The following is an 11,553-nucleotide window of genomic DNA, read 5'->3' on the forward strand; positions in this document are numbered from 1 at the left end:
AATTAAATATTCTCTTTGTCTTAATTACTTAAGTAATAGATGCATTTTTTTTTTCTGCCGATACAAAAAAATAATATGTATTTTTATATTCAATAATAATTAAATTTTAAACTGTTTATTTTATTTAATAATTTGATATAGATTATAAAATTATCATTTTTTAAAAAGTACCTTTTATTATTATTAACTCCTTAGCTAATTAAATATTTCCGCATACATTGACTCGGAAAGATTATAAATTACTCTATCTCAATTTATGTGGCAAATACAATTTTTTATATTTAATTCATCTAAATAAAATGTTAAATTTTTTTTTTTTTAATTGAAAATACTATAACTTTAGAATTACGCTCTTATTCTTAATAAAATAATTTATAGCCGCACAAATGATCAACTAGTATTTTAGACCACAAATTTAAGATTTTTTTTCCCTTTAATTTTATGGTTAGGACACAATTGCTTGTCCAAAGGAAAAACCCAAAGTAGAAGTTCATTTAAAAAAAAAATGGTCTATTAATCCCAACCTTTAGTCGAAATTTCAACTACACACTCAACCTTTAAAGGTTACCTATTACCCCTTAAACTTTATTTTACCGAATTTATTACTCCCAGTTGCTGACTTATCACTGGACGTGACTACACTTGTCCATGGGCGCGTCAATTGAGCCCATTTCACTTTTCTGATTGCCACATCATTATTTTTAATAATATAATAAATATTTTAATTATTACTTTTTCTTAATGAATTTTAATTATCACGTCATATCTTCTTCTCTTTTTCAAAATAAAAATTCAAGAACTCATTAATGGAGTTCCTCATCTTCCTCATTAATAGATTTCTTCAAAACTAAAAAATTATTTTTGCTTTGAAACCGAAACCAAGAAACACTTGAACTAAGGAAACAATAAGATTTCTCCGATTAATGAATTCTTGAATGAAGAAGTTGGGGAACTCCGATTCAAAAAATTTGAAAAAATTTAAGAACTTCGATTTCCTCTTTTTTTGCTCAAAATCACCATTAATGGCGAACTCAAAGCTTCGAATTTCCACAATGTCATATATAATTTCCAACATAACCAACGTATAATTTTCAATCCATTTCTTCGATTTTCTCTATTTTTGCTCAAGATTCACCATTAATGGCGAGTTCAAAGCTTTGAATTTCCACAACGGGGAAGAATTCGCCATTAATGGCGATCTTAAGCAAAAAGAAATGAAACTGGGTTGAAGAACTTCATTAATCCCTCATTCAAGAACTTTATTAATCCGCAATTCAAGAACTGCATTAATCCACAATTTTTTCCTCAAGAATTTTATTTTTGACCCAAAAAGATGAAATTGGTTGAAGAAAAAAATGGATCAAAATTAAAAAATGGGGAAGAAAAAAGGAAATAATAAAGTTAAATAATTAATTTTTTAGAGTAAAAAAAATGATGTGGCATGACGTGGCAACGCGTGTATCACACCACATTTCAAATGACTGATTGTCAGTTTTTGAGAATAATAATTTTACTTTAAAATAATTTAAAGTAATAATAATTCTACTTTAAAATAATTCAGAAAGTAATAGATCGGTTAAGCGTGTAATTGAGATTTGGTTTAAAGGTTAAAAGGCTTTTGAATATTTTCTCAAAAAAAAAAAAAAAAAAAAAAAAAAAAAGAAGAAGAAGGTAGGATGCGTCGTCACTAGTCATATTTATTCTCTTTATTATCATGATAGCTGTACGAGAGACCCACAAAACACATTGCAATGGAGAGCAGCAAATGGCTTGCTGCTGTGGCTAGCATATGGGTCCAGTGCAGCAGCGGTGCATCGTACGCCTTCGGCATTTATTCGCCTGTCATCAAATCCTCTCAATCTTATGATCAATCCACTCTCGACGTCGTCTCCGTTTTCAAAGATATCGGCGCCAACGCTGGAATCCTTTCTGGCCTCCTTTACACCGCCGTCGCATCCAAACCTAGCTCCGGTGGAGGAGGACGGTTTAAGTTTCTCCATGGTGGGCCGTGGGTTGTGCATCTGGCTGGAGCGGTTCAGTGCTTTGCTGGGTACTTTTTCATGTGGCTTGCTGTTACTGGAATTGTAAGCAGGCCGCCTGTGGCTGTTATGTCGCTGTTTATGTTTATTGCTGCGCATGCTCAGACTTTTCTTAATACGGCTAATGTTGTTGCGGCTGTTCAGAATTTCCCGGATCATAGTGGGACTATTGTGGGTATTATGAAGGTATGTTTGCGAATTATAATCGTAATTAACTATTCAAATGAGTGATTTTCTGCTTCTCCAAATAGTTCTTTTGGGATGATGCACACTTATTAAGAAAAGAAAAATTAAGATATAAATTAGATAGTATTACTTTTCATTTTTGCTCTTTTTAGTTGTTACCAAATTAATTTTACAAATCTAAAATATTAATCATGATAACAATTTTCAAGAAAATAATTCAAAACAGTAAGTAAAAAGGAGTGATTAAATTTTGTGAGCTCATCGAATAGAAAATTCAAACAAAAGGTAAAATGGAAGAAAATTTCAACATTATTCTTAAAGATTAAATAATTAAATTAATTTAAATATTAAAAAATAATTTAATAATTATGAAATAGAGGGAGTAGTATTTTGCATTTGGTGGCGGATTTTCTTAGAAAATTGTGTTCCAATTATTTAATTGTTACTCCTTCCTTCCTAAAAAGGGTTGATTTAATTTATACACACCGTTAAAAAGCTATCCATTGCTACAAATCAAAGAATATTTTTACTAATTTATCATTAAGATATATCTTAAAAAAGATTACTACTATTCTCTCCGTTTCTCTCTGTTTTGTATTAGTTGACTTGTGTAGATCTGACACACCCATTAAATATTTATTAGAAGTCTGTGAGAAAATGGTGTGTTACCCCCAATCTTTAGTTGAAATTTCAATTACACACTCAACCTTTTAATGTTATATATTATTCCTGAATTTATTTTTACCAAATTTATTATCTCCAATTGCTGACGTGTTACTAGACGTGACTACATGAGCTTTAGTTGACTTTTTTCGCGTTAAAATCATTATTTTTTATTGTCACGTCATTATTTTTAATAATTATTATTTTTTCTTAATAAATATTGTCATGTCATGTCTTCCTCTGCTCTTTTCCAAAACAAAAGTTGAAGATCTCATTAATGGAGTTCTTCATCTTCCTCATTAATGGATTTTTTCGAAACTAAGAAATTCTTTTTGCTCCGAAATCAAAATCAAGAAACACTTGAACTAAGAAAACAATAAGAGTTTTCCGATTAATGAATTCTTGAATGAGAAAGATGTCGAACTCCGATTCAAAAAATTTAAAAAAAAATTAAGTACTTGAATTCTTGAATGAGGAGATGAGGAAGATGATAAATTAATCTTGAATGTCATTGATTAGTTCTTGGATGCTATTGAATAAGAAATGCCATTGAACTCGAATTAACTTGAAAAAATTTAAGAACTTGAATTCTTGAATGAGGAGATGATGAAGATGATAAATTAATCTTGAATGTCATTGATGAGTTCTTGAATGCTATTGATGAAGAAATGTCATTGATGGATTGTTGGATGCCATTGAAGAAGAAGAAGAATTGAAGAAGAAGAACTGAAAAAGAAGAAATGAAGAAGAAGAATTGAAGAAAAAGAAAGAAAAATAATAATTGTCATTGATGGGTTCTTAGGTGTCATTGAAGAAGAAGAAGAATTGAAGAAGAAAAAGAAATAAAGAAGAAGAAGAAAGAAAAATAATAATTGAAAAATAATAATGTTAAATTATTAATTTTTTTTAGAGTAAAAAATAAAAAATGATGTAGCAATGATGTGGCATGACGTGGCGGCGCGAGCATCACACCATATTTTCAATGACTGGTTGTCAGTTTTGGGGGTTTAATAATTTCACTTTAAAATAGTTCAGGAAGATAATAATTCCACTTTAAAATAGTTCAGGGGTAATAAGTCATCTTTAAAGGTTGAGTGTGTAGTTGAGATTTGAAGTAAAAGTTGGGGGTAACAGACCATTTTCTCAAAGTCTATCTTACCAAATTAGTTCTATTAATTATATTGTGAAAATACAAATTTAAATATATATACAATTTATTTAGTCATTTGATGATAAAAATGCTATTAGAAGAATATATTAAAATCCTATTGATTTTATCAATAGAATAACTAAATTAAAATAGGTTAAGTAAAATAAATTGGGATTAATTCTTAACACATATAGGGGTCGCTTGGTAGAGTGTGTTAATAAAAATAATGCATGCATTATTTTTATGTGTTATTAATATTTTGTTTGGTACAATTTTTATCTATTTATAACTAATGCCTTATATTAGTTATACACTATATTTGGTATTGAACTATATATTACTAATACCCCTCTTTTCTATGTATTAGTAATACAACATATTTCAATACATGCATTACATTATTAAATTACAAATTTATCCCTTAAAATATCAACTTCTTTCTCACCATTTCTCCACATCTTCTTTCTTAATCAATTATCTTCTTATTTTTCTGATTTTTTTCTCTTTGCTTTATTTTGATCGAATTCCGTCAATTTCATTCCACCACAATGTCGCCATTCCTCAAACAACCCACAATTCTGTCAAACCCGTTTCTTACTCCAACCATCTTCATTATCCATTACCCAAACATCAACATAAGAATTGTCTCCTTCCTCTCAGGTTAACATACCAAGATAATTCTCTATTACAACAAAGTTCTGCTTGATCTTTTCTCCGATTTCTAGCATTGGTAACTTCTCAAAAACTTTTCTACTCACATGAAAGCGCAACAACACCATACAAGACCCAAATTCATCAGTTACAAATGTCAATCAATAACGCTAGCAATGTTAGCACAACGAACAATACAAAAAAACAACTCATTTTATGCTTCTTCCATCAGAGATTCTTCGTCTAATACATTTCCACAATGTTTTGGTTCAAAATAAATTTATGTTAGAAAATTATTAGTTTTAATGTAGAATTGAAATAGACAAATGTGTGTAAAAGGGATATTTTGGTAAATAAATATTTTTTTATAAAAATTATATAAATATATATTATTTTTAATATATCAAATCAAACACTGTGTAAGAAATAATATTTGCATAACTAATACTAATATTCTTAATACTTGTGTTAATAATGTAAGTATTATTAATATACCTTATTCGATATTATTCTTATACATTCAATCAAACGACTCTATAGAGCATAAAGTTTTATCTCCGGCCACGTTTTAGGCATTGATAAGCCGTGAAAGGTGGCTCGGTTGGTTAGAATAAGATTTTTTTCTCTTTCTTTAGCGAAATACTTTATGATGTGATAGCTGATAAATACAAACGTTGTACGTAACTCTTACTATCATTCACTGTTTGTCCTGATTACCAAAAAGAAAACTTTAAATTTGCAAATTGCTCTAGCAACTTTTCACATCAAAGCTACCCTACAATCACATGATAAATTGCAGTAGCTCGTCCTTAGAATCTCCTTTTGACAAAAGAATAATTTATTTTGAGTTAACATAGGTTATAAGCAAATAATTTTTTTAATTTTTTTTTATGATTTTAAATTAAAATTATGTTAAATATATTAAATATTTTTTAATTTTATGATTTTAAATATGTCATGTCAAAAAGTAAAAGTAAAAGTATCGTAAAAAAAATCATTTTTTCTAAATTAAATATAAAAAAAAGTAAATTATTCTTTTTTTAAAGTTAAAGCTATATATAATCTCATAATGGATTCTATCGAGTTGTTACAGCTTTGTTTTGAACATTTCTTTTAAGAGGTTTTTCCAAAAGGTTTACCCTATAATTAAGAAAATATTTTAAATACCACCACATGGGTTGCTAGGCATCCCTATAGATGGCGGGGAGGTTATTGATGTGAGGTGGCCCAGAAAAGGGGTGGTTGTGGCAAATTTAGGATTAAATGTGAATAGTCCTGATGTACCTATGCTGAATTTCTGGGCTAGATTCTTAAGGGTCGTTTTATAGGAAAATTTCATAATGGGAGAGTCACAACCAACAAAAGTTGTGTGATCTTTCATTAATTTTTTGACACATAAGTTGTAGGTCCTTAGCTTTTTAATTTTATAACGAAAGCAATGAATATGAGAGAAAATATATTTATATCATTCATATGGATCTTAATTGGTAAAATAAATTGTATTAAATAAATATAAAAAATTAAAAAAAGGAGAATTGTATGGCTCTTGTGTGCAAAAACATGTATGGTAAAAATATAAATTTTTTCTTTATGATTTCAATAAAGTTCGCATAAACTTTTGATCATTATTTGAGATAACAATTATATCAAATTTATGTATTGATCCTATTTTATTAATAGATATTTCATTCGTTTAAATTTATGATTTATTTTTTAAATTTAAAAAAGACATATTTTTGTATTTAGAACAATAACATTTCCCATGAAATATCACAAATGAGATTTGAGAAAGGTAGAGTATATGCAAACTTTATCAGAGGGGATGCTTCATCTTTTTTATTTTGTTAAATATTTAATTATAAAATATCATATAATTTTTACTCCCAATTAATAATTTATAACAACACAAATTTTCAGGTTATAAAATACTATATTTTATCTTAATCCAATTTTTTTTATTTTTTTAAATATGTACCAAGTCAAAACTTTCACATAAATATATAAAATAATATTTCAATGTTTTAGATTAGTAGGAAAATAAGTATTTAACATTTTACGCATAAAATAATTCTATTGGGAAAAAAACTCAAAACTATTTTTAAAGTCAAACATTGAATTTTAAACATAAATGAAAAAAATTATTCTGAAAAAAAAAAGATACTCACATTTTAATATTTTATAACCAAGAAGATCCTTATAAATATTGATAGATTGAGTTTCATTGCATTTTAATTATAAAATTGAATAAACAAGGAATATTGTCTATGCGTCAATTTTACACATATTTTATATATTTTAGTTTATGTGAAAGTTTTGACCCTGTATATATTTAAATAAATAAATAATTTTAAATTGAGATAAAATGTAGTATTTTATTACCCAAAAATTTATGTTGTTATAAATTATTAATTGGGAGTAAAAATTATATATTATTTTATAATTAAATTATTAATTAAAAAAAATGAAGCACTCCATCTGATAAAGTCTGCATACACTCTATCTTTCTCAAATCTCATTTGTGATATTCCATGAGAAATATTATTATACTAAATACAAAAATATGTCTTTTTAAAATTTTAAAAAGAAATCATAAATTTAAATGAATGAAATATTTATTAATAAAAATAGGATCTATAGATAAATTTGGTGTAATTTTTATCTCAAATAATGATCAAAATTTTACGTGATTTTTTATGAAATCATAAAGAAAAAAATTATATTTTTACCGTTCATGTTTTTCATACAAGAGCCATATAATTCTTCTCTTTTTTATTTTTTATATTACTTAACACAATTTATTTTACCAATTAAGACCCGTATGAATTATATAACTATATTTTCTTTCTCTTATTCATTACTTTTATTATAAAATCAAAAATATAGGGGCCCACAACTTATGTGTCAAAAAATTAATGGAGGGTCACACAATTTTTGTTGGTTGTGCTCAATTTTTTTTTAATCTTTTTAAAGACCCTCGAAGTAAAGAAAAAAATATGTTATGGTTATTTAAATCAACTATTCATTGTTGTAAATTAAATTGGTGGGAAAAGAAATTGTGAAATGTTTTGGAAAGATTCACTATTGCAAATTAAAATGACGGGAAAAGGAATGGTGAAATATTTTGAGAGGAAAATTGAGGGGCATTAAGGTCATTTAATAAGTTAATGCATGCGTTTAAAGTTTTTGTATTACTGATACATAGGAAATGAAGTGTGTTACTAATACACATTTCAATACACAATAGTATGTATAACTAATGCTTGCATTAGTTATACATAGACAAAAAGACGTACCAAACAAAGTATTAATAATACTCATTAACTAATGCATACATTATATTTTCTTATTTATCCATTCAATTAATAATTTTTGAAAAGCCTAAATAAGTTTATAAGCTTTAATTTTTTTTTTTTTTTCAAAAGTACGGATAAAAGGTAAATTAGTAAATCTACTCATTTTATTTATGATTTTCTAAGAAGCATAAGAAAAAAAAGTGATCAACTAATATATTAATATATTATTGAGAGAAAACATGCCTATTACTGTGTTGCTGTAGCACGACAGCAGTTGCAGCACTGAAAAAGAGTCCAACATATACTATTATATACAAATCATTGAATCCTTTAAAGGAGCGTGCTAGCAGTTGGCCATAACTAAGAACAAATAATACTCCTACTTGCCAAGAACAATATTCGTCTTGGCATTCTGCATTTTCATTTATCCTTTTCCTTGTTGATTACCGGTTAGACCTGAAAAGAGAAACCCAGTGTTTTTAATTATGAGCAAAGTGCAATCTGTTATGTCCGAGAAGTTTTGCACTAAGTTGTCGTTGTGATTAATCTATATATTTAGTGGAGTCTGAGTGCAGCATCATATTTTCTTTTTTGTTTTCGTTAATCTGATTTTTCATAAAATAATTAAAAACAACTCCCGTGTTATTATTGCTCATGCATCTGTTTGTCAGCTAAGCCCTTCCTCTACTGTGAAACTTATCTTGGAAGTACTCTTGTGAATTGGAAGCCTAGAAAGATTTTGCGGCTTAGCTTTTGAACTATGTTAGCCCAGAATTACAAAAATTGGATCTCTTAGGATATGCTTAGTATTGATAATGCGTGGCTCCCCAAGGGTGTGACCTAGTGGTTCAATGACATTGAGTTGAGCATCATAAAGTTTCAAGTTCAATTCCCAACTAGACAAACACTAGGTGATTTCTTTTCATCTATTCTAGTCTTAGTGGATAAAGTTACCTGGTAGCTGTTACTGGTAGGAGGTGACAGGTATCTGTGGAATTAGTTGAGGTGTGCGCACGCAAGCAGGTCCGGACACCACGGTTATAAAAAAAATAGTATTGATAATGCGTTTCATTTCTTCCTCATTCCCCATTTAACCTATTCTTTTTTCCGATCTACTCTTACCATTGAGTAATTGATGGGTTGTCTTGTCTGTTCAATTAAGCAATCGCTTGACACAATCTCTGAAGGGGATCCTTGAAGTAACTGGTAAAGTTGTCGCCATGTGATCATGAGGTCACGGGTTCAAGCCTTGGAAACAGCCTTTGACAGAAATGCAAGTGAAGGCTGCATACAATACATCCTTATGGTGGGGCCCTGCGCTATAGCTTTAGTGCACCGGACTGCCTTTTTTATTTTTTTGATGCATTCTCTCTTGTGCAGGGTTTTCTTGGTTTGAGTGGAGCAATTCTAATACAAGTGTATCAGACCATATTCAATAACAATCCAAGCTCGCTGATATTGATGCTTGCGTTACTGCCGACTATAGTCACCCTGATGCTCATGTTTTTGGTGACAGTCCATGAGACACCTTCAAGAAATGAGGAGAATCTCTTGAATGGCTTCTTATTAATTTCTTTAGCTATTGCTGCATATCTTCTGTTCTTAAGGATTTTGGAGAACTTGTTTGTCTTCCCAGAATGGGCAAAGATAATCACATTTTTGATTCTCCTTGCTCTACTCGCTTCTCCTATTAGTGTCGTAATCAAGGCCCAAAGGGTTGATCTAGAGAGACTGCCGCCATCAATCACATCTTCGACTTCTCTATTGGTAGATGAACCTGCGAGTGCTAATAAATCGGCTGTTGAGATTAATACTATGGATTATGATGATGTGCCTACAGAGACAGTCCAGCGTAAGGCTAGCTCTATCTTGCAGCCCGATGAACAAAAGAATTTGTGGCAAGCCATGTGCACTATAGACTTTTGGTTTCTATTTTTCGCTATGATATGCGGAATGGGATCAGGACTAGCCACAATAAATAACATTAGCCAAATTGGGGAATCACTTGGTTACTCAACATTAGCAAGAAGTACATTAGTTTCTTTCTGGAGTATATGGAATTTTCTCGGCCGCCTTGGAGCTGGATATGTATCAGATATATTCCTGCTCAGGAGAGGTTTGCCAAGACCATTATTCATGGTATTTACCCTAGCAGCAATGACTGCTGGTCATGTGATTATCGCTTCAGGTTTTCCTGGAAATTTGTACGTGGGTTCACTGCTAGTAGGTATCTGCTATGGCTCGCAGTGGTCGTTGATGCCTACAATAACTAAAGAGATATTTGGTGTGCTTCATATGGGTACAATTTTCAATACAATCGCCATAGCTAGTCCAGTGGGCTCCTATATTCTTTCTGTGAGAGTAATTGGCTATATATATGATAAAGAGGCATCGGGAGAAGGCAATTCGTGCTTCGGCACTCACTGCTTCATGTTATCGTATTTCATATTAGCATCAGGAAGTCTTTTTGGAGTTGTAGTTGCCTTGGCATTGTTTTACAGGACTAGAAGGTTCTATTCTCGTGTGCTGTTGTTGTGCTGATCACAGACATTGAAAGCATCTTTGTCTTCCTATTTGCTGGCATAGATTTATTCTTGTAGAGTACACTTGCTATTTTGTATCTGCATCTTAATTTTTTTTTTTTTTTTTCTATAAACAGTAAAATCAGAGTTGTGTAATGTACATATTCTTTAAGAAAAATATTTTTGATTCCTGGATTACTACATGGGAATTTAATGATCCTGGATAACAATGTTTGTGTTCTTTTCATACGTCAAAACATGGGCTACTTTTAGGAGTAATTATTTTTTAATTAACATAACTAACTATGAAACAAATACAAATCAACAAAGAGCTTATTACAATTAGCGAAAGTAAATGATTGTATAAAAAGCGGAGCCGAAATTAATTGGGTTAGGCCCATTTCATATTCTGCTCCGTCATCAATACTATATAACTTAGTCAATATTTACTCCTAATTATCTTATTTAGCCTAATTTTAATTAATTATAATTTATAGCCTCGTCTTACCTATTAATTTTTCATAATTACAATTCATAGTCTTTCTCATGTATTTTTTTTTCTCTATTTTCTATTAATTTCTTTTTATTTTCCTTTTTCAGTTTTTTTCTTTCATTTTTTCTTTTCCTTTTTTTTTCGTTTTCACATTCTTTTCTTTTTTCAATTTTTTTTTTTTCTTTTGTTTGTTTTTTCTTTTTTGTTTTTTTTTTTTTTTTTTTTTTTTTTTTTTTTTTTTTTTTTCATTTTTTCTTCGTTTTTTTCTTTTCCTTTTTTTGTTCTCTTTCTTCTTTCTTTTTTCAATTTTTTCTTTTTCAATGTCTTTTTTTTCTTTTTTCTTCTTTTCCTTTCTATTTTTTTCCTTCTTTTTTTTCTTCTCTATTTTCTATTACTTTCCTCTCTTTTTTTTTTTGTATTTTTTTTCTTTTTTCTCATATTTCTTCTTCTTTTTTTATTTTTCTTTTTATTTTTTTTATTTCTTTTCATTTGTGCGAACTAACAAATACAAATACAAGTGTGAAATATGTTTTAATTTTTTCTTTTTCATTTTCTT

The 11,553-nt window shown here is 29.1% G+C and overlaps 1 protein-coding gene across 2 annotated transcripts; it reads left to right on the forward strand.

Annotated features, from left to right (window-relative positions):
* Positions 1-1,583: 1,583 nt before the first annotated feature.
* On the forward strand, positions 1,584-10,731 carry LOC107862491 (protein NUCLEAR FUSION DEFECTIVE 4). Of its 2 annotated transcripts, none has more exons than XM_016708091.2 (2): positions 1,584-2,225; positions 9,363-10,731. In XM_016708091.2, exons 1-2 carry the CDS (start codon positions 1,752-1,754, stop codon positions 10,521-10,523), a joined length of 1,635 nt encoding a protein of 544 aa, XP_016563577.1. In that variant the 5' UTR covers positions 1,584-1,751; the 3' UTR covers positions 10,524-10,731. The 2 variants fall into 2 exon arrangements, with proteins under 2 accessions (XP_016563577.1, XP_047265721.1); XM_047409765.1 differs by lacking the exon at positions 1,584-2,225 and adding an exon at positions 9,145-9,288.
* Positions 10,732-11,553: the final 822 nt, after the last annotated feature.

This window comes from Capsicum annuum, chromosome 3, assembly GCF_002878395.1.
Source record: "Capsicum annuum cultivar UCD-10X-F1 chromosome 3, UCD10Xv1.1, whole genome shotgun sequence".
NCBI classification, from domain to species: domain Eukaryota; kingdom Viridiplantae; phylum Streptophyta; class Magnoliopsida; order Solanales; family Solanaceae; genus Capsicum; species Capsicum annuum.

Excerpts from the sequence above, each read along its gene's own strand:
- LOC107862491 (XM_016708091.2), top strand. The coding sequence starts at position 1,752 with ATGGAGAGCAGCAAATGGCTTGCTGCTGTGGCTAGCATATGGGTCCAG. Across the intron at positions 2,226-9,362 it reads CTATTGTGGGTATTATGAAG|GGTTTTCTTGGTTTGAGTGG; the intron begins GTATGTTTGCGA and ends TCTCTTGTGCAG.